At 44.0% G+C, this 23,275-nt stretch overlaps 1 protein-coding gene across 1 annotated transcript in view; it reads left to right on the top strand.

The window, feature by feature from the left end:
• LOC309546147 (interferon-induced GTP-binding protein Mx-like) overlaps positions 1-23,275 on the top strand; it is a 120,817-nt gene that overhangs the window by 56,295 nt on the left and 41,247 nt on the right. Inside the window, exons 6-9 of the mRNA XM_082245686.1 lie at positions 917-1,055; positions 1,993-2,191; positions 11,109-11,187; positions 18,999-19,121. Of these exons, the coding sequence (XP_082101812.1) occupies positions 917-1,055; positions 1,993-2,191; positions 11,109-11,187; positions 18,999-19,121 (540 nt within the window). The remainder of the gene's footprint in view (positions 1-916; positions 1,056-1,992; positions 2,192-11,108; positions 11,188-18,998; positions 19,122-23,275) is intronic.

Genomic DNA, 23,275 nt, shown 5'->3' with positions numbered 1-23,275 from the left:
CCTGTGAAGCTCTGGTGAACTCCATGCCCAAGAGGGTTAAGGCAGTGCTGGAAAATAATGGTGGCCACACAAAATATTGACACTTTGGGCCCAATTTGGACATTTTCATTTAGGGGTGTACTTACTTTTGTTGCCAGCGGTTTAGCCATTAATGGTTGTCTGTTGAGTTATTTTGAGGGGACAGCAAATTTACACTGTTATACAAGCTGTACACTCACTACTTTACATTGCAGCAAAGTGTCATTTCTTCAGTGTTGTCACATGAAAAGATAGAATAAAATATTTACAAAAATGTGAGGGGTGTACTCACTTTTGTGAGATACTGTATGTGTGCTTTGCTCAGATTCCATGACTGAGGTTTACAACATAAGAACAACATAAGTAATAAACATAGATGCAATTGTATTGCCTATTCAACAGCTGAAGACAACCCATTTGTCATACTTATTTTGGCCTAGTGACTCAGATGGCATGGAGGCTGTAATGTACTAAAAACAGCCAAATAAGCAGCACTTTCAGAAGAAAGTTAGAATTGCTGGTTCTTGTAGATCTACCAGAACAGGTTTATCTATACTTTTAGCAATATCCTCACATTTCTTTTAACCACTTCTGGACCGGAAGGATTTTCCCCCTTAATGACCAAGCCATTTTTTGCGATTTGGCACTGCGTTATTTTAACAGGAAACTGCGCGGTCCAAATAAAATTGATGTCCTTTTTCTCCCACAAACAGAGCTTTCTTTTGGTGGTATTTGATCACCTCTGCAGTTTTTATTTTTTGCGCTATAAACAAAAAAAGAGCAACAATTCTGCGGCGGGCGGTCCGAAAGCAAGTTAATTTCACCTGCATAACCCATTTACATTTGGTCCCATTTTCATTACAGCAAACTGCTAACTGGAAAATGTTGTGTTTTATAGATTAAACTGATGATCAACAAGTACATTAAGAAGCAGGAGACCATCAATTTGGTTGTGGTTCCCAGTAATGTGGATATTGCAACAACAGAGGCTCTGGAAATGGCCAGAATTGTGGACCCCAACGGACAAAGGACATTAGGTAAATAATAACTAATAAATAATATAATAGTGCTGCGCAAATAATAATCTGTGAATATTATTTATATACACTTTTTTCCATTTTCATATATTTAAATTTTATTTCATTTTTATATATTTATTCACAGATTATTATTTGCGCAGCACTATTATAGTATTTATTTGCTCTTAACACTTGTATGGGAAGTGAGGTGTTTGCGGCATTTAATATCTGATATAGGAAGGTTGCTCGCGGGAATCTTTGTTTGTTTCAAGGTAAATAATAACTGTTGCTGAAAATCAATTTACTTTGATGAAATACCAACTGATATGGAGATTAAAGAAGATAAATGCAGACTGCCGATGGAGGTTACATGCGTCTCTTGACCTGTCTGAGTTTTTGTTAATTGCCCCTTGGGGTTAGATGCAGCATTTGACCTGTGTATGACCTGCAGTTTTAGAAGACTGCCCCCTAGTTCTTGGAAGCAGCACATGACCTGCAGTATTTGTAGACTGCCCCTAGGGGTTAGTAGCAGTACTTGAGCTGCCAATGATTTGCAATTTTAGTAGATTGCCCCTAGTGGATAAAAGCAGCATTGACTTGCAGGTTTTTTTATTAGACTGCCCCTAGAGCTCCCTCCCTTGTCACCATTTTTCTCTTGGTGTCTAAAAACTTTTCACAAGTGATTCATGCTGATAGCAGAGGAAGGAAGCAGCAGACAGAAATGACACTTAGTGCTCCGACTTGAGACAAGTACACACTATAGAAGGATATGCTTTGTTCATATTTCACATCTGAGGTTTACAACCACTTTAGCAGAAGCCATTCCAATAAGTATTTTTCCTATGCCATACCTAGACATGAACTAACTGCTGGCCGCTATTGGGTACCTTTAGACAGGGAAGGAAGGCTTTATGGCTTTGATAATGTTGAACATTTCCCATAACTTCTCTCCCAGGGATCTTGACCAAGCCTGACCTGGTTGACAAAGGAGCAGAAGAAAATGTTGTTAGCGTAGTAAAAAACCTGGTCTACACACTCCGGAAAGGCTATATGATTGTCAAGTGTCGAGGACAGAAAGAGATCCTGAATAACCTTTGCCTAGAAGATGCCATAAGGAACGAGAGAGCTTTCTTCGAAAACCATGAACATTTTAGGTAGAGTGACAATAATTTTGGTCTTTATAATATATGTATATGACTGTCTTGTGATTATATGTCTTCCTGCATTTAATAAGAGCAAAAATAAACCCTTCATGTGTATATTACCAGCCAGGACCCATCACCAGTTGGCTTGACGGGAAATTGTGGAATTGAAATACTACTCACCCTTCCTACAACTCCTGCAATATATCTCCCCACTAATACTATACATTAACCACTTAAGCCCCGGAGGATTTGGCTGCTCAAAGACCAGGGCCTATTTTGCGATTCGGCATTGCGTGAATTTAACAGACAATTACGCGGTCGTGCGACGCTGTACCCAAATGAAATTGACGTCCTTTTTTTCCCCACAAACAGGGCTTTCTTTTGGTGGCATTTGATCACCTGTGCGATTTTTACTTTTTGCGCTATAAACAAAAAAATAGCGACAATTTTGAAAAAATAACAATATTTTTCACATTTTTTTTATATGAAATTCCCCCCAAAAAATGTAAAAATCAAAATTTTTTAACATGTTAGGCCAATTTGTTTTCTGCTACATATTTTTGGTGAAAAAAATCGCTATTAGCGTATTTTAATTGGTTTGCGCAAAAGTTATTGCGTTTACTAACTACGGGAAAGATTTATGTAATTTTTATTGTTTTTTTTTAACGAGTAATGGCGTCGATCTGCGTTTTTTTTTTTTGCGGGACTGCGACATTGCGGCGGACAGATCGGACCCTTGACTGACATTTTTGACACTTTTGGGTGTACCAGAGACATTACTACAGTAATCAGTGCTATACATATGCACTGTTACTGTAAAAATGACACTGGCAGGGAAGGGGTTAACTTTATTGGTAAACAGTGGGTTAAATGTATCCCTAGGGCCGTGATTCTAACTGTGGGGGGCGTGGCTTGTGATGTAACCACAGAGACATAAGATCCTACATAGCAGGATCGTACAGTCTCTGCAGTTACATCAGGGAGAATGACAGACGGCTTTGTTTACATTAGCTGCCTGCCTTTCTCCCTCTCCACGGGGAGATCGCGAGTGACCGGCGGACATCGGAGCCGCCGGTCACTCGCGCGGGGATGTCAGGGAACGAGCGGGAGCGTGCCTCTGGCAGTGCTCACTCGCCCCCTAGAGGCTCGTGGGCGAGCGACGTACTCCTACGTCGCTTTTCCCAGTAGGGGCTGACTGCCGCAGTAAATAGTCGTGTGGCGGTCGGCAAGTGGTTAAAGACAACATGGTGTGGTCTAGCAGTTCACAACTGCCAAATGCCTTTCATTTTCAGAGAGATTTAGGTTTAGTTCTCACCAAGGAAACTGAATCCAAAAAGTGAAGGTTTGTTAAGAGAGCATCTAAATGTAGCACCCTCCTAGGTAGGTGCTAGAGAGAGAGTATAGTTTTGGCTCTGTCTGCCTATCAGAGGAATAGCAGGCAAAATCTACAGTATATGGCTCTTTGCTTAACAGAGAGCAGGATCTATGAGTTAGGTCTGCTCATGGTGCTCAGTGTGTGTGATTCATCTGGTCTGGGGATTGTCCCCACTGGATAAATAGGGAGGCATGTTGGACAGTGGAGGAAACCTGACCAATGGGTACACAGGCTTTGATACAGCCTCAGTGATTGGCACAGACTGGCCGTCTCTGTGCATTCTGGGGTGTGGTATAAAAGCCAGCTGCACATGTGCTTGGGGGCTTTGGCTGGTGAGCTGAGTCCTGGAAGGAGGGTGACACTGACTCCTCTTCCGCAGAAGTTGGTGTATGGTCACAGGCAGTCGGCCTGGTGAGCCAGAAGGAAGGAATTGTACCCAGAGGTCCAGGAGAGCTGACTAGAGGGGTTGAGACACTGCAGAACCTAGAAAAACAGTATCGTGAGTACAGGGGATTATGTCTAAGGGCCTGACCAGGAAGGGGGCCACCCCGGAGTAGAGTAGTCAGAGGACGGGTGTCAGCTGGTGGAGTGAAAGGAGGTGCTAGGTGAATACCCTGAAGATAGTGTGCAACCAAGTCTTTTGTTCATAGACTCAGTATCTAAAATTCATCTAGTGCCAAGGTGAAATTCGCAGCCTGGCTGCATCTTCAGATAGAAGTCCTCAGAATTGCGAATAGTTCAAGTTCCGGAGTATCACGATTTTCTCTTCTACCATCCCTATTTAAAATAAAACAACAAAAACAACAACCCCTAGACTGTTTATTGACTGAGTGGGAAAGGAAAGGGTTAAGTTTCTGCATGCAGTTGCTTACGGTAACCCAGGGGGACCCGAAAAGGTGAGGAATTCAGCAGCCCTCAAGGGGACAGAGCTACATAAAGATGTTAATTGTAACTAACTAAGCTAGGAAAAATGAACCTTTTGTATTGAATCCCTAAAAAGCAGTGCACTTCCTGGTGTGTGAGTGTGCCTAGGCACGCTTGTGCCTATATCCTCATAGCTGTATATCTGCAGTGTGAGACCTAAGGCACTGCTGCCTCTGGCTGCTAGTCTCCCTAGATTTCACATGACATTTGGTGATGTCACTACTGTGCTGATCACTGTTCCCCTTACTAGAGGCTCTTATATGAGGAAGCAAAGCCCTGCCTCTACCAAGAAGGCCTCCTCAGCATAGAAACACAGTGCTGAATAAGTGAGTAGCGAGGAAAAGGTTTGTCGGAGAAAGACCACAGGCAATACTAGTGACTTTTCCAATACCCTCTCCTGGTCTTTCTTGTGCCACCTTTGCCAGAGTTAAGTTTAATATATCATTGAGCCTAATGTGTATCATACCTCCCAACTCTTTGAGATGGGAACGAGGGACACCTATCAGCAAAAGTATGTAGGCATAGGACACACCCCCTGCCACGCCTCTTAACCGCTTGCCAACCGCCGCAAGTACATATACTGTGGCGGTCAGCCCCGTGCAGGCAAAGTGACGTACCGGTACGTCACTAGCCTGTGAGCCAATAGGGGGCGAGCGTGCACCGCCGGAGGCGCGCTCCCGCCCCCACTCGTTCACTGTCACCTCAGCGCGAGTGACCGGCGGACCCGATGTCCGCCGGTCACTCGCGATCTCCCGGTGGAGAGGGAGAAAGGCAGGCGGCTGATGTAAACAAAGCCACCTGTCTTTCTCCCCTGTGTAACAGCAGAGATCATACGGTCCTGCTATGTAGGACCGTAGATCTCTGCTGTTACATAAAAAGCCACATCCCTGCACAGTAAGAATCACGCCCCTAGGGACACATTTAACCCCTCCTTCCCCAATAAAGTTAACCCCTTCCCTGCCAGTGTCATTTTTACAGTAACAGTGCATATGTATAGCACTGATTACTGTAGTAATGTCACTGGTACCCCCAAAAGTGTCAACAATGTCAGTCAAGGGTCCGATCTGTCCGCCGCAATGTCGAAGTCCCGCAAAAAAAAATCGCAGATCGCCGCCATTACTCGTTAAAAAAAAAAAAAACAACAAAAATGACAGAAATCTTTCCCTTAGTTAGTAAATGCAATAACTTTTGCGCAAACCAATCAAAATACGCTTATTGCACTTTTTTTTACCAAACATATTTACCAAACATATGTAGCAGAAAACAAATTGGCCAAAAATGTTAAAAAATTTTGATTTTTAAATTTTTTTTTTGGGAATTTCATATAAAAAAATGTGAAAATATTGTTATTTTTGCAAAATTGTCGCTCTTTTTTTGTTTATAGCGCATGATCAAAAAATCGCACAGGTGATCAAATACCACCAAAAGAAAGCTCTGTTTGTGGGAAAAAAAGGACGTCAAATTCATTTAGGTACAGCGTCGCACAACCGCGCAATTGTCCGTTAAACTCACGCAGTGCCGAATCGCAAAATAGGGCCTGGTCAGGAAGGAGGTAAAATCTTCCGGGGCTTAAGTGGTTAAAGGAGAATTATACAAAAAAAAAAATGATTGGTTAAACCCACAAGTGCTTTTTTTTTTTTACCACTACTATTTCTTTATATTGGCTTTTAAAATTTAAAAATGCAGAAATTTGGAAATTGGATGAAAGGTTTAGCACTGGGAAACACGTTTTGAAAGATAAATAGTGAATTTTATATACAACTATATAGATCAGACCAAAATGAGGGACTTTATTCCAATTCAGGGACAGTCCCTCCAAATCAGGGACAGTTGGGAGCTATGCTATGGTGTATGTCCAGTCAAAACTTTTTATGCCCTGAATAAACTTAACAATCATTTTACTGCTGAAAGGGAATATCTTTTTTTTTTTCTCCTTTCTTTATTATGGTCATCACTAAGGATTTTGTAAAACATCTGTAGTTTAACCACTTCAGCCCCGGAAGGTTTTACCCCCTTAATGACCAGGCCATTTTTTGCGATTCGGCATTGCGTTACAGAAAATTGCACGGCCACGCGACGCTGTACCCTAATAAAATTGATGTCCTTTTTTTCCCACAGATAGAGCTTTCTTTTGGTGGTATTTGATCACCTCTGCGGTTTTTAGATTTTGCGCTATAAGCAAAAAAAGAGCGACAATTTTGAAGAAAAAAAAACGCCATATTTTTTACTTTCTGCTATAAAACATTCCCAATAAAAAATTTTAATTTTTTTTATCAGTTTAGTCCAATTTGTATTCTGCAACATATTTTTAGTAAAAAAAAAATAAATCGCAAAAAGCGTATTTTAATTGGTTTGCGCAAAAGTTATAGCGTTTACAAACTACGGGATAGATTTTCAGACTTTTTTATTTATTTATTTTTTTTCATTAGTAATGGCGGTGATCAGCGATTTTTAGCGGGACTGCGACATTGCGGCGGACAGATCAGACCCCTAACTGACATTTTTGACACTTTGGGACCAGTGATACTAATACAGTAATCAGTGCTAAATAATATGCACAGTTGCTGTATAAATGACACTGGCAGGGAAGGGGTTAATACTGGGGGTAATCAAAGGGGTTAAATGTATGCCTAAAGTGCTTGCTCACTGTGGGGTGGGGGGGGGGGGGAGGGATGGTTCTGTGACAGGCACAGAGAGATCGGGGTTGTAGCTTAGCTGAAACTGCTGATCTCTCCCTGCCTGTCTGACAGAAGATCCGCCTGCTTTGTTTACATAAGCAGGCAGGTCTTCGGTCAGTTTCCCTGATGATTGTGGGAGGGCAGCAGCAATCGCCACCGCTCCTCCCACGGCCCGCCTCCTGCTGTGTCTAAACACAGCGCGCCGCCAAAACCACGTGCACGAAATCACGTAGTACTGCGTAATTTTGCGCAGCCAAGCCGCCCTGCCGCAGCAATACTACGGTGGGCGGTCAGCAAGTGGTTAAAAAGCTTAGTGGCTAAAATAGCTGAAATGTACACACACATGTGAATGAGTCAGTGCAGAGACATCAGAGGCTTCAGTCAAACTGAGCCGATTATAAGGAAGCTTCTTGCTGTGCTGGCTCTTTAGCTGACATATCGTGCTGTGGGAATCCTTTGTCAAATATCAAATTTATTTTGCCAAGGAAAGATTATATGGTCATTGATGGAAGCTGTCCATTAGCATTGCACCGATACTGATACCGGTATCAGTACCGATACTAAGCATTTACACAAGTACTTGTGCAAATGCTCTGATACTAAAACCGATACATATAGACTCAGTTCACACACGCTATATTGTCAAAAGTATTGGGACACCTACCTTTACATGCACATGAACTTTAATGGAGTTCAATAACCCCTAAAAAGCAACCCCACACCATAATCCCCCCTCCACCAAATGGTTTGGACCATTGCACAAAGCAAGGTCCATAAAGACATGGATGAGTTAGCATGGGGTGGAAGAACTTGGCTGGCCTGCACAGAGTTCTGACCTCAACCCGATAGAACACCTTTGGATGAATTTGAGCGGAGACTGCGAGCCAGACCTTCTCGTCCAGCATCAGTGACTGATCTCACAAATGCTCTTTTGGAAGAAGGGTTAAACATTCTCATAGACACATTCCTAAACCTTATGAACAGTCTTCTCAGAAGAGTTGAAGCTGTTATAGCTGCAAAGGGTGGGTCAACTCAATATTGAACCCTACGGACTAAGATTAGGATGCCATTAAAGTTCATGTGTATATAAAGGCAGACGTCCCAATACTTTTGACAATATTTTGTGTGTGCGGGCTGGTTTGCAGTGAGAGTTCAAAGCCCAGTCCAGTGCCATTTTGATCAGTGGTTCTGTTACGTACCTGGTCAGTGAGCCTGACGGGTAGAGGAGGGCCTCTCGTACAACTCCGGCTCGAGGACCACTTATAGTGTGACAGCAGCCACAGTCAGTCCAGTAGTTTGCGTGGCCGCAGTGAACAGGCTGGTAGAAGGCAGCTGGAAGCGAGACTTGCTGGGCTACAGTTGTAGCAGGCCAAATGAGCAGGATCGGTAATGGTCGGGCAGAATGGACATAGACGGTAGACAGCAGGATGGTCGGGTCACAAGCCAAGTCGGTACCAGGAGAACAGTAAAGGCCCGTACACACGTACCGATCGTCGGCAGACAAGCGTCGGCCGACGAACGATCTGCCGATTGTACGCTTGTTAGTATGATGCCTCCAACAGCCGTCAGCGCACATTCTGCCGACAAGAATCTGTCATGCAAACATTAAAATTTTTGTATGCCGACACCAGAGCGGCCGATTGTTCGCCAGTCAGTACAGAATTCGGCCGACAGACCGCAGATTTGCAAGACTGGGCATGCTCAGAAAAGAAAAACACAGGGAAAGTTAACCATTACATGACATCACTTCTGCAGTCGGCTGTAGTCAGCGGACAAAATTCTTGTGCTGTCTTTGCACTTTTCAACAGACACAGACAGCCCGGGGACAAAAGACGGCCGATCGTTCGCCGACGATCGGTACGTGTGTACGGGCCTTAAGGCAGGATCAGGAGGCAGAAGCGAAATCCAGTAGAGAAGCCAGGGTCAGGGTATGAAGCAGACCATCACAGGTTAGGGATAAGCCGGATCAAGATAAGAGGTCACACGGAATCAGGAACGATACACAGAAGTTGCAGACCAAACCGCAATGAGTTCATGCAGAAGGTCAGTATAAATAGCCAGCCTGGTGGCAACATTAGTGACGGGTGCGCGCATTGATATGCAAACGCGTGTTTGCTAATGCGCGAGTGCACATGCGCGTACGCCTATGCATGCTCCCTAACCCATGAACAAGAACGTCTGCTTGACCAGTTGTTGGTCTGCGCATGCGCGTATGCAAGCGCCGCGGAACTCCATCTATTCTATGGACCAGACTTCTGTGACAGGATCATGTGCAATTTCAATGTGATTTGTAGTGTATGAGATTAGAAATCGCATCTGAATCAGAATAAATCACACAGGACTCTTTTTCAAATTACACTGTCGCCGGCCCGTACATATGTTAACAGGCTGTAAAAGCTCACTGAAACGTACATGAAAATTGATGTGAAACTGATGTCTCTGCAAGTGAAATCTGTGCGGTTTTCCCATCAGTTTTCATTCGCGTATAGTGTGAAGGAGCCCTAAAAAAACTGTCATGGTAATTGGTATTAGCGAGTACTTGAGAAAAAATAAAAGTATCGGTTAAGTAGCAAACAATAGGTGTAGCGCTTATACAGTTGACATATGTAGTCCTTATAGAGTCCACAAACAAGGGTGAGTACAGAGACCAGTGATTAGCACATCTTGACAGTAGTGTTTCATCCAGGGACCACCACCAACAACAGCACCCAAGTGTCACAGCCTCTTACCAGATAAGACCGACCCTCATTACAAAGGTTAGTCAGATGCACAAACTCATATCTCCAGGAGAGTTCACAAACAGTCCCCCTCGCGGTCCTTGGTCAATAGCCCGATGTCAACAGTACCAGACCTCTTCCAAAGTTGCCCCTTTCCAGTTCAAAGGCCTGAAGCTTGACATCTATGAGCACAATGCTGGCCTCAGGACTAAAGCCCGTACACACGCAATGATTATCGGCCGACCGATCGTCCGTCTTTTGTCCAGAGTGGTGTTTTGTTGGTTGGAATGTGCCTGGACTGCACACAAATTTTCTTGGCCAACAAAAATCTACTTCAGAATTGATGTCATGTGTTGGTTTGCTTTCTTTGTGTTCTTTCTTCTCTGAGCATGCTTAGTCTTGCTCATAAGATTTTTCCCTGTCAAAATCTGTACTGACTGCACGAAAATTGGCCGTTATGTTGACGGCCAACAAAAATTTTATAGCCTGCACACCAGATTTTTTTCGGCCGAAAAGTCAGAGTTGGTTGTCGGAAGCATCATACTAACAAGCCGAAAATCGGCAGATTGGACGTAGGACGAAAATTCCCTGCCAATTTTCGACGCGTGTGTACGGGGCTTTAGCCTCAGTATTACTTCATCACTGGTTAAGGAATGCCCTAATGGGGTGGTCAAGGCTCCAATAAGCCTGTAATTACCTATTAAATTCTCCTCCAATGCATTTCGCAGTTTCAAGACTTCTTCTTCAGGGGTAGGGCTGGTGTCTGCGATTATATCAATTCACTTGTGTACTGTACAGCTTACACTGTTTGCCAATTAAAAACAACTGGTTTTAGAGAACCACCACTTGGTGAGTCACAGCCACCAAATACCATATCAGGATGATGATCCAACGGATGTTTATCAGGAAAATGCACCCTCCAGTATGGACCTCGTAGACGGCTGAAGTCCAAGAGATACGGAGCCCTTAGTATTGAAGAGAGGCTTGTGTATTCATGACCGACCCTCACAGCAGGCAGAGTTAAATACCCTGTCTTAAAAAAACTGGTTTTGATGCATCCCTACTGTCCATGGTGCTGATTGTAAATGAGACAGTCTGAGAATGCAATCATAAAAATCTTAGAAAAATCTTCTTTCTAAGAAATAAGAAATGTTATACAATTTACCCTCGGATGGACTGAGACTACAAAGCTCCCCAGTAAAATAATGCAGTATTTTGTTTTTATTTTTCAGTGTTCTTTTAAATGAAGGCTATGCTACAATCCCATCACTTGCAGAAAAACTCACCGTTGAACTTGTTGATCATATCAGTGTAAGTCACTTACAATCAACACTAATATCAGCTGCGGCTTCATCAGTTAAAAGGAACGTGTAATATGCAGAGCTTTTTTTCTCAGAGAATACTGTAGGTGCAGGTACTCCCCCCCCCCCTTCCTTTCCGAGTCACCCTATATCTCAGCCCCCCACCCACCTCCTGGGTTACCAAGCCAACCTTCCAGATTGAAATTTACTGACACACCACCCAAAATTTACTGGAACAGCCAAGTTTTTACTGGCATTTCCAAAAGTTCCAAAATTATAGTTTTAGTTGCAAATTTGAGTATTTAGGCTCCCAACAATTACAAGCCCAATTCCAAAAAAGTTGGGACACTGTACAAATTGTGAATAAAAACAGAATGCAATGATGTGGAAGTTTCAAATTTCAATATTTTATTCAGAATACAGCATAGATGACATATCAAATGTTTAAACTGAGAAAATGTATCATTTTAAGGGTAAAATAAGTTGATTTTTAAATTTCATGGCATCAACACATCTAAAAAAAAGTTGGGACAAGGCCATGTTTACCACTGTGTGGCATCCCCTTTTCATTTTATAACAGTCTGCAGACATCTGGGGACTGAGGAGACAAGTTGCTCAAGTTTAGGAATAGGAATGTTGTCCCATTCTTGTCTAATACAGGCTTCTAGTTGCTCAACTGTCTTAGGTCTTCTTTGTCGCATCTTCCTCTTTATGATGCGCCAAATGTTTTCTATGGGTGAAAGATCTGGACTGCAGGCTGGTCATTTCAGTACCCGGATCCTTCCTCTACGCAGCCATGATGGTGTAATTGATGCAGTATGTGGTCTGGCATTGTCATGTTGGAAAATGCAAGGTCTTCCCTGAAAGAGACAACGTCTGGATGGGAGCATATGTTGTTCTAGAACTTGGATATACCTTTTAGCATTGATGGTGCCTTTCCAGATGTGTAAGCTGCCCATGCCACACGCACTCATGTAACCCCATACCATCAGAGATGCCGGCTTCTGAACTGAGCACTGATAACAACTTGGGTTGTCCTTGTCCTCTTTAGTCCGGATGACATGGCGTCCCAGTTTTCCAAAAAGAACTTCAATTTTTAATTCGTCTGACCACAGAACAGTTTTCCACTTTGCCACAGTCCATTTTAAATGTGCCTTGGCCCAGAAAAAACGCCTGCGCTTCTGGATCATGTTTAGATATGGCTTCTTTTTTGGCCTATAGCGTTTTAGACGGCAACGGCGAATGGCACGGTGGATTGTGTTCACCAACAATGTTTTCTGAAAGTATTCCTGAGCCCATGTTGTGATTTCCATTACAGTAGCATTCCTGTATGTGATGCAGTGCCGTCTAAGGGCCTGAAGATCACCGCCATCCAGTATGGTTTTCCGGCCTTGACCCTTATGAACAGAGATTGTTCCAGATTCTCGGAATCTTTGGATGATATTATGCACTGTAGATGATGATAACTTCAAACTCTTTGCAATTTTTCTCTGAGAAACTCCTTTCTGATATTGCTCCACTATTTTTTGCCGCAGCATTGAGGGAATTGGTGATTTTCTGCCCATCTTGACTTCTGAGAGACACTGCCACTCTGAGAGGCTCTTTTTATACCCAATCATGTTGCCAATTGACCTAATAAGTAATAAATTGGTCCTCCAGCTGTTCCCTATATGTACATTTAACTTTTCCGGCCTCTTATTGCTACCCGTCCCAACTTTTTTGGAATGTGTAGCTCTCATGAAATCCAAAATGAGCCAATATTTGGCATGACATTTCAAAATGTCTCACTTTCAACATTTGATATGTTATCTATATTATATTGTGAATAAAATATAAGATTATGAGATTTGTAAATTAGTCCATTCCTTTTTTACTCACAATTTGTACAGTGTCCCAACTTTTTTGGAATTGGGTTGTACAATATGCAGTAAAAATGTGATTTAAAGTAGATATTAAGGCAAAAAAATATATATCCTATTTTATTTTCAATATAGTAAGTAAGTAGCTCAGGGACAGGACTCAGGAGGGCAAGAAATTAGAATGGGTGGAACACGGGTTAGGGTGAATGGTATACTCTCTGACCCATTCCCTGTTTGTAACTGAACGAGGCAGGGGTGCTCACTGTCTCCCCCCCATATTCACACTCACTCATGTACCTCTGTTTAATAAAAATAGATTTAAATCCCAATGTAGCATCCTCCTAGATAGGTGCTAGGTAGGGAGTGTAATTTGCTCTGCCTGCTTATCATGAGAGTGGCAGGTAAATCCTAGTTGCTCTGACTGCTTATCAGGGGAGCAGGATTTCTAGTCATGCCTGTTACATGTGTCCTGTGTGATTCATCTGGTCTGAGGGAGTGTCCCCAATGTGTCTAATAGGGCAGCCTGTTGGACAGTGGAGGAAACCCAGCCAGTGACACACAGGCTTTTGTGGCTGTCCCAGTGGGTTGGCACAAGCAGTGGTGCATCCTATATGGAAGAAATGGACTGGATTGCAGCACTCCAAAAAATGAGTCCTTTACTGAAGAAAACAAAAATACATGAAGGATAATCATACCACAGCGGAGATGATGACACTTCATTTATTTTTGTATTTTTGTTTTCTTTAATAAAGGACTGATTTTTTGTAGTGCTGCCATCCAGTCCATTTCTTCCATATGCTTCTGTTGCAACCAGGGCATGCACCTGAATTTCCTCTCTGAGGCTGAACTTTGAACGGAGGCTTTTTGTCCTGGAGCAACACAGTGTCTTGCTAGTGGTGCATCCTGGGATAAGTTATAAAAGCCAGGGGCACATGTGGCAGGGTGTCTTTGGGCGGGAAGCCAAGTCCCAGACTGATTCTACTTCTGCAGCTGGGAAAGGTGGTCACAAGCAGTCGGCCTGGTGAACCTGAAGATGTTGCTGAACCCAGAGGTCCAGTGGATGCTGACAAGTGGAGTTTGGAGGCAATGTTATCTCTGGAAAAACAGTGTCCGTGAGTACAGAGGAACTTGTTCGGGGGTTTGCCAGGAAGGGGACCACTCCAGAAGCTAGGGTCAGCAGACAGGTGTCAGCACACCGGTATTGAGAGTAAAGGGGTGCCAGTTTCAGAACCCAAAAGAGAGTAATTAAAGCAGGAACCTTTCAAATTATCTTCACTTCAGTGGCAAGGTGAAGCAGCGGTCTTGCCGCACACTACAGCTAGTTGTCCCAAAGATTGTGCATAGTTCATAGTTGGGGTATCCCACTCATCCCTTCTCCTATCCCAGTTCTTAACCTCCCTGGCGGTCTGATTATGTCAGGATTTCTGTGCTAAAAGTGGTACATTGTTTTGCATGGAAATCTGTTGTTTTACATTTTAAAACTCACCTTCCCCTGCGATCCCCCTCCGTCCTCCCCCGCTGTCCTCCCCCGCCGTCCTCCCGCTGTGTGCTTGGCCGATGCCAACACCTGTCTTCCGGTTCCCTTCCCTACGAGTGTTGCAACGCAGGGGGTGGAACCGGCAGCAATTTCAAAAATGTAAATACACTAAATGACATGATACAAAGCTGTGATCCTAACGGATTACACTGTATCATCCCAGTTCACCACAGGATTGCACCTGGTGACCTTTCCAGTGCCCTGCCTGTGCTTTTCCAGTTCTTTGTGCCTGGAAAATAGAGAACGACCATGGCGTCCAAAAAGTGTTCTTTTTGCGCAAAAGCGCTTTTAGACGAACTGGAAAACAGCGACAGCAAAACTGAGTTAATTGAAGAACTGAGTGATAGCGATTCGTGGGGAAATTTGTCATCAGGTACGGAAAGTGACGACAGCGACGATTCTGATGTCTCTCTCTGGCACATCGCTCCGTTGGAAATTCTGAAGAATCATTTGATATACTTCCCAAATTCCACAAGCGATGTGCCAGAAAGAGACATCAGAATCGTCGCTGTCGTCACTTTTGAATTTTCCCACGAATCGCTATCGCTCAGCTCTTCAAGTAACTCAGTTTCGCTGTCGCTGTTTTCCAGTTTGTCTAAAAGCGCTTTTGCGCAAAAAAAAAACGCTTTTTGGACGCCATGGTCGTTCAAAATTTTCCAGGCACAAAGAACTGGAAAAGCACAGGCAGGGCACTGGAAAAGTCACCAGGTGAAATCCTGTGGTGAAATGGGATGATACAGTGTAATCCGTTAGGATAGACAAAAAAGAAAAAGAGGGACGCACCGACCTAGTGCATTACCATAAAACCATTTATTAAAATATTAAAAAGTATACAAAGTACTCACAAGACTGGTGTGATACAACACACATCTGCATGTCCATTCGCTACATTTGGGACCTGGCTACCTTGGAGATTGCATATGCTATGTTGATGTGTGTTGTATCACACCAGTCTTGTGAGTACTTTGTATACTTTTTAATATTTTAATAAATGGTTTTATGGTAATGCACTAGGTCGGTGCGTCCCTCTTTTTCTTTTTTGTCTTTTCTACCAGTTGGTTCTGGATACCCTTGATCCTGAAGGGGGCAGCAAGACCAATAGCTCTTTCAACACCTGAGTTTGTAGTGCACCTCTTTTTACTCCATCAGACAGCACTCGAGCGCAGGAGATTTTGTTTTACTAATCCGTTAGGATCACAGCTTTGTATCATGTCATTTAGTGTATGTACACTTTTGAATTTGCCGCCGGTTCCACCCCCCTGCGTCACAACGCTCACAGGCAGGGAACCGGAAGGCAAGTGCTGGTAATCGGCCGGGGAGAGACAGTGAGGACGCCAGGGAGGACGGCGGGGGATCGCAGGGAAGGTGAGTAACGTTCTGGGGTAATCCCGAGCAGGGGAGGACTGGGCCAGGGTGCAGGGGGGAAATTGCCCCCTAAGCAGCTCTGATGCCCCATAAAAAGGCTGCACCGCTTCTGCCACAGACATGCCCAAAGGATTCCTGGTGAAGAGAAGTAAAAAGTCCCCACCACTGACCTACTGAGTGTGGGTGGAAAACAGACAGACAGAGCGCAGGCCTCCCCTTTCCCCCTTCCCCCCCCCCCCCCAGCATGGATGGTATAAACTGTGTCTGAGCAGAGGCCGGTTCCATGCCCCACTGGAGACTCTTCTCCCCTGGCCAGCCCTGACTGAGCTGTCCCAGCTCCCCCCAAACCACCCCCTGCTGGCCAGGTCGGGAACCCAGATTCAGCTGGTAAGTAGAGAGTATCTGGAACAGGTCTTCAGCTTGGAATGGGGGTCAGGAGGAAGACGGGGAAAAGGGAGAGTGGGAGGGGGGCTGAGTTGCTGCACCATGGGCCTCTGGGTTTGTACTTGCCCCCTGGGCCGAAGGCTGCCAGTCTGCCCCTGATCCCGAGTGTGGCTTGGGGTTACCGATTTTGGTACTGAAAATTCACCCCATGCCACACTCGGGAATACCGCCAGGGAGGTTAATAAAAACACAAAAACCAACATCCCCTGGATTGATTTTTGACTGAGCCAAGGACTTTCAATGCTGTTTGTCTGCTATCAGTTGCTAAGGGTAACCCAGGGGAATCTAGAAAGTGTAAATCTCAGCAGCCCTCTAGGGGGCAGTGGTACGCCAATATTAAGGGACTGTGTGTGGGGTCTGTCATGCCATGTTAAAAAAAAGAAATGTCTGTTGTTGTTTAACAAGCTAAATTAATCAAGCTGCAATTTACAAACTGAACTGAAATGAATATTGAGTGACTCCTGCCTGTTCTGTTCAGATATGTCCTACAGAACTTCAGTCAGGGAGAGGGAGTTTGAAAGCAAATAGCTACTGCTGTTTTCTCTATTAGATTACCTATAATGCTGTATACACTTTTGTCATGGGTAAGCAACATATTGCTTTATTAATACTAATATAATTAATAATACATATTTTTATTATAAAGATATATTTTAACCTGTTCATGATCATGCTATAGCCGAATGGTGGCTGCAGCGCGGTCCCACTTTGCCAGAAAACCATCATATAACGTCCTCCCGTGCTGGCGCTGTCTGCACGCCCCCTGCAGTGCTCATCGGCAGGGATCTTTAATCGTGGTGAAGAGTCAATCATGCCGGCTCTTTACCACGTGATCAGCTGTGTCCAATCACAGCTGATCACAATGTAAACAGGATTTGCCGGTGACAGCGCGTGAGGAGAGGGGAGCCGATAACCGGCAAATTTCACACAGGAGACATCTACACTGATATTCAGGGCACTGATCAGCAGTGTTCTGATTATTAGTGCAGCCCCAACTGTGCCCGCCTTTTTTATTCCGAAATTTTGCGGTCTTTTTTCGTTTGTTTAGCAGAAAATAAAAACCCAGCGGTGATTGAATACCACCAAAAGAAAGCTCTATCTGTCTCAAAAAATGATAAAAATTTCATTCATTTTCATTTGGGTGCAGTGACTGCACCGAAAGCTGAAAATTGGTCTGGACAGGAAGAGGGTGAAAGTGCCCAGTAGGAAAGTGGTTAAAAGATTTTTTATTTTTTTTTATACAGTGACTTGAAAAAGTATTCAGACCCCTTGAAATTTTCCACATTTTGTCATGTTATAACCAAAAAGGTAAATGTATTTTATTGGGATTTTATGTGATAAACCAGGGCGGGCCGCATCAGCATTATGATTGCCCTCAAAAGGGCCGGTTGTATCTGTAGGACTAGATGTCCAGAGCATTCCCTAGTCTTGCATAAGATGTCAAGAGCCTCTTCACCATCAGACGTTGAGTCCCCCACCCTCCCATACATCACAGTGCACCCCCATTCCTTGTGCTGCTGCTGGGAGGAAGCTGGAGGCAATGCTGGAAAGCAGAAAGCACAGGATCTGGAGGAGGACCAGAGGGGGGCTGGAGCTCTTCTGCAGCTGCAGGAGAGGTGTGAGGGCCACATGAAATGGCCTGGAGGGCCGGATTCGGCCCGCAGGCCTTGTGTTTGACACATGTGTGATAAACCAACACAAAATTTTGAAGTGGAAGGAAAATGATAAAAGGTTTTTAAAAATTTTTACAAACAAATATCTGAAAAGTGTGGAAATTTTCATGCCACACTTTTCAGAATACTTTTTCAAGGCATTGTATGTACTTAAAAAAAAAAAGTTACAAAGCAACAGTCCTGCAGTCCATAGCAGAGCTAAGAATGGTAGATGGGGAAACAGCACAGAAAGCCAATCAGCTTTGCTGTAGTGTATGGCTCCTTTCAGACGGCCGCTCCGCTGCTTTAGTCCGCTTCGGGACTTTTTTTTTTTTTTTTTCCACGGAGCGGATGACATTTCTGTCATCCGCTCCGTGTGCCCGCATATCATCCCATCCGTTTGCGGATGATATGCGGACATAATGTAAGTATATGGCACTGCGGATGTCAGCGGATGACACCGCTGACATCCGATTTTCCTTCCTTTCCATTTTTTACACGGATGGAAAAATGGGGTTCTGTTCCATTCGCAAAAGCGGAACAGAACTGACAGGAGGAAAATCGGGTGTCAGCGGATGGTATTCCGCTGACATCCGCAGTGCCATTCACTTACATTGATGTCCGCAAATCATCCGCAAAAAAATAGGATGATTTGCGGACACACGGAGCGGCCGTGTGAAAGGACCCTAAGGAGCGTGCTAAAAACAGGAGAGAGGAGAGTGAATAGAGAGAGGAGCTCATCAGACTGCTGCTTCTCCTTTCACTGTCCGGCATAGGGTGGATCTCCTGGATGGCACGGAATACAAATCCTTTGGCAAGTAAAATAGTTTCCTTATGTGCTTTTCATCTGTCTATTAACCTGTTTGCCTGGAGTTCAACTTTATTCTATGCACTAGGCTGCTGATCTAAACATCGTTTTCGGTTTTGTGACCATATTTTATACATTTTATTTTTTTACTTTTAGGGAAGTTTACCCAAGTTGGAGGATCAGATCAAAGAGAAACGCAAGGAGGCAGAAGAGAGGCTGGCAGTGATTGGCACAGGGGTCCCAGAGTCTGAAATGGAGAAACTTACCTGTCTCATTGATGTAAGTGCAGGTTCACAGGTCCATAAATCCCTGACCACAAGGTGCTGCTCAGATATTCAATTTAAGCTACTGAGTGATCCGATCATGATCAAAATTTGGCGCACCTTCTCCTACAAGCCTGTGCTTTCCTGTTGGCCAGAAAAATTTCTGGTAGCCTTAATGGCCAATGCTGAATTTGGATTTCCTTTGTCATACCCTTATACATAATCTTCTGTTGGGGAATCTAACACATATGAACTTTTGCAGCAACGCGTGAGATACAATATAGAGCGTCAGCTTGGAAAAGATATACAGTAAACCCCCCTCCATTGCGGGGGTTGCGTTCCGGACCCAGCCGCGAAAAGTGAAAATCCGCGAAATAGAAAAACCCTATTAAAATGCATTGTAGGCATGATTTTTTTACTGTCACTGTACGTGTAAAAGCATTTTAAGGTCTTTAAACACACTTTTAAAACAATAGAAACTCATTTAAACACATAAAAGATACTGAGAGACATAGCAAGAGCTATGGAAAACACAAAAATATTTCATTTTTAATGATTTATATAGTAAAATAACATTACAAAAAAAAAAACGCGAATTACCGGGACCGCAAAAACTGAACCGCGATGGAGCGGGGGATTACTGTAAAACAGCCTAGATATAGTGACAAATAATGATGACGAATAAGCAACCAAAGATTGTCATGGCAAATCAGAACCTTACAAGACGAACATGATGACATAGGAGGCAACCATGGAGGATGACTGTCTTTACTGAATTTATATTAACTTCTTCCAGACCGCCCGTCGCCTATTTACTGTGGCAGTGCGGCCCTTCTACGCAAACCGACGTAGACCTACATCGTTCGCGTGCCTGCAGCTAGGGGGCAAGCGCGTGCCGGCAGCGACGCGATCCCGCCCCCACTCGGCAGCGGGGAAGCCAATGCACGGGGCAGGTGGCTCTGATTGCCGCTTGACACCCACGATCGCTCCCCGCTTTTACTGTGGCAGTGTGGCTCTCCTGCACAAACCGACATAGACCTACATCAGTCGCGTGCCTGCAGCTAGGGGGTGAGTGCGTGCTACCGGCGGCGCACTCCCGCCCCCCACTCGGCAGCGGGGACTCCCATGCACGGGGCAGGTCGGCTCTGATTACCGCCTGACACCTGGAATTGCTCCCCGCTGAGAGAGAAGAACGGTCAGCTGTTGTAAACACATCTGACCGTTCTTCTCTATGAAATGATCACAGAGCTCCTGTGATCCTTCTATATAGGATCACAGGTCTCTATGATCAATTCACAAGCCACGCCCCCCCCCAAAGTTAGAATCACTCCCCTAGGCTCATATTTAACCCCTTGATCACCCACAGTGTTAACCCCTTCCCTGCCAGTGTCATTATTCCAGTAACAGTGCATATTTTTAGCACTGATTACTGTAGTAATGTCACTGGTCCCCCCCCCCAAAAGTGTCATAAATGTTAGTTAGGGGTCCGATCTGTCCACCGCAATGTCGCAGTCCCGCTAAAAATCACAGATCGCCGCCATTACTACTAGAAAAAAAAAACAATAAAAATAACTTAAATCTTTCCCGTAGTTAGTGACGCGATAACTTTTGTGCAAACCAATCAAAATATTATTGCGATTTTTTTGTTCCAAAAATATGTAGCAGAAAAATAATTGGCCTTAGATGTTAAAAAATTTAGATTTTTAAATTTGTTTGAGAATGTTATATAGCAGAAAGTGAAAAAAAAAAAAATATATATATATATATATATTTTTTTTTTCAGAATTGTCGCTCTTTTTTTGTTCATAGTGCAAAAAATAAAAATCTCACAGGTGATCAAATACCACCAAAAGAAAGCTCTATTTGTGGGATAATAGGACATCAATTTTGTTTGGGTACAGCATCGCACGACTGCGCAATTGTCCGTTAAAGTAACGCAGTGCCGAATTGCAAAATATGGCCTGGTCATTAAGGGGGAAAATCTTCCGGTCCAGAAGTGGTTAAAGAGGAACTGTGTCAAAACATAGCCAAGCAGAGGGCAAAGGACTAGTGATCAGTATAATCTGGAGGCTCCCTGCAGCAAATCTTTCCGGCTTTGCTTCCTCATGTCAGAGCCAAACCTGGCATAAACCACATGGGTGATTCTCACTGCTATCCAACTAGGGCTGCTCCTTGTTCCCAGCACTTTGTATCCTGACAATTACTCATTTCCACCACCACAGCAACTCTTATTTCTGTGTATAAAATAATTGGTGCGCAGGATCTCGTGAAAAATAAAGCTGCAACCTTAGAACCAAATGGGGGTGAAATTGTATATAGAAAATCAGGTGCGCTAAATTAATGGTTGTCACAAATCAGAGAGTGGATTTAAACGCTATAGTAAGTATCAATCACACTCCTGTGATGTGTGTAAGGGCTCTTTCACACGGCCGCTCCCTGTGAAAGCTCCGCTGCGGGGCTTTTTTTTTTTTTTTTTTCACGGAGCGGATGACATTTGTGTCATCCGCTCCGTAAGTCCGCATATCATCCCATCCGTTTGCGGATGATATACGGACATAATGTAAGTCTATGGGCATTGCGGATGTCAGCGGATGACACCGCTGACATCCGATTTTCCTTCCTTTCCGTTTTTTGAACGGAGGAAAAATAGGGTTCTGTTCCGTTCCAAAAAACGGAACAGAACTGAAAGGAAGAAAGTAAGCGGATGGTCATCCGCTGACATCCGCAATGCCATTGACTTACATTATGTCCGCAAATCATCCACAAAAAAATAGGATGATTTGCGGACACACGGAGCGGCCGTGTGAAAGAGCCCTAAGGTTAATGTACAGTGAACTGTGTATACAATGTGAAAAAATGGGGTATACACTCATGTGTAAAAACATATGTGTTCAAAGGTGAATAAATAAACAGTGTTGACTGAAGCTCAAGTGATGAAGTAGAAATGTACACATGCGTATACCAACAATTAATTCTCAAAGGAATTGTGACACTCAAACAAATATTATCACCGCTACAAAAACGTGTGGTGCAAGGGCCACATGAAATGGCCTGGAGGGCCGAATTCGGCCCGTGGGCCTTGTGTTTGACACATGTGACTTAGGGGAAGGAGAATTCTGGCATTCTCCAGAGGAGAAAAGTGTTGTTTGGTATACTACCCAATATTTGTTGTGAGGCCATTCAATACCCATGAGGGGTTTAATCAAGAACACTTGTCCTTTCTCTCTCCTCCCTACTGCTGAACGGCCTCCTCACAACTCCACCACATGGACAGGGAGACTCCTAGTTGCCAAACTAAAGACCATCACTCAACCTAAGTAAGGAAGCTACACATGTATGAAAGGAGAATGGCAGCTGGTGTCAGGAAGAGTAGTTCAAGCATCTGTAAGTAGGTTGCTGGTACAGTAATAAAGACTGTTTGTGAAAGAGGCTGACTTCCCCAACCCTCTAGGAGTTAGAAATAAGAGTTGTATATAGAAAATCAGGTGCGCTAAATTAATGGTTGTCACAAATCAGAGAGTGGATTTAAACATTATAGTAAGTATCAATCACACTCCTGTGATGCGAGTAAGGTAATGTACAGTGAACTGTGTATACAATGTGAAAAAATGGGGTATACACTCATGTGTAAAAACATATGTGTTCAAAGGTGAATAAATAAACAGTGTTGACTGAAGCTCAAGTGATGAAGTAGAAATGTACACATGCGTATACCAACAATTAATTCTCAAAGGAATTGTGACACTCAAACAAATATTATCACCGCTACAAAAACGTGTACTCTAAGTGCCGGTTCACACTAAGGCGACCTGTGAGGCGACCTGGTCACCTCACAGGTCGCCGCAGGTCGCCTCCCATAGGGAAGCTACGGACCCGTTCTAATAGGAGCGACACAAGTCGCTCCGACCTAGAAAAAGGGTCCGGAGCTTCTTTGGGGCGACCAGGAGGCGACCGCCATAGACTTCAATGTTATGAAGTCCGTGGCGGCCACTCCGAGGTCGCGGCGCGCTGCTCGCACCGCAACCTCGGAGGTAGCCACCTAAAGTAGCGTCGCGGTAGTGTGAACCGGCACAAAAAGAAAAAGGAAGGTGCATTAAGTCCCAAATAATATTCCAAACAAAGATGTGGCAGGATCCCAAAGGAAGATTCCACTAAAACTTGTCAGGTGTA

This window comes from Pelophylax lessonae, assembly GCF_965119305.1.
Source record: "Pelophylax lessonae genome assembly, chromosome: 2".
Lineage (NCBI taxonomy): Eukaryota > Metazoa > Chordata > Amphibia > Anura > Ranidae > Pelophylax > Pelophylax lessonae.
This window is presented reverse-complemented; position numbering and strand designations above follow the sequence as displayed.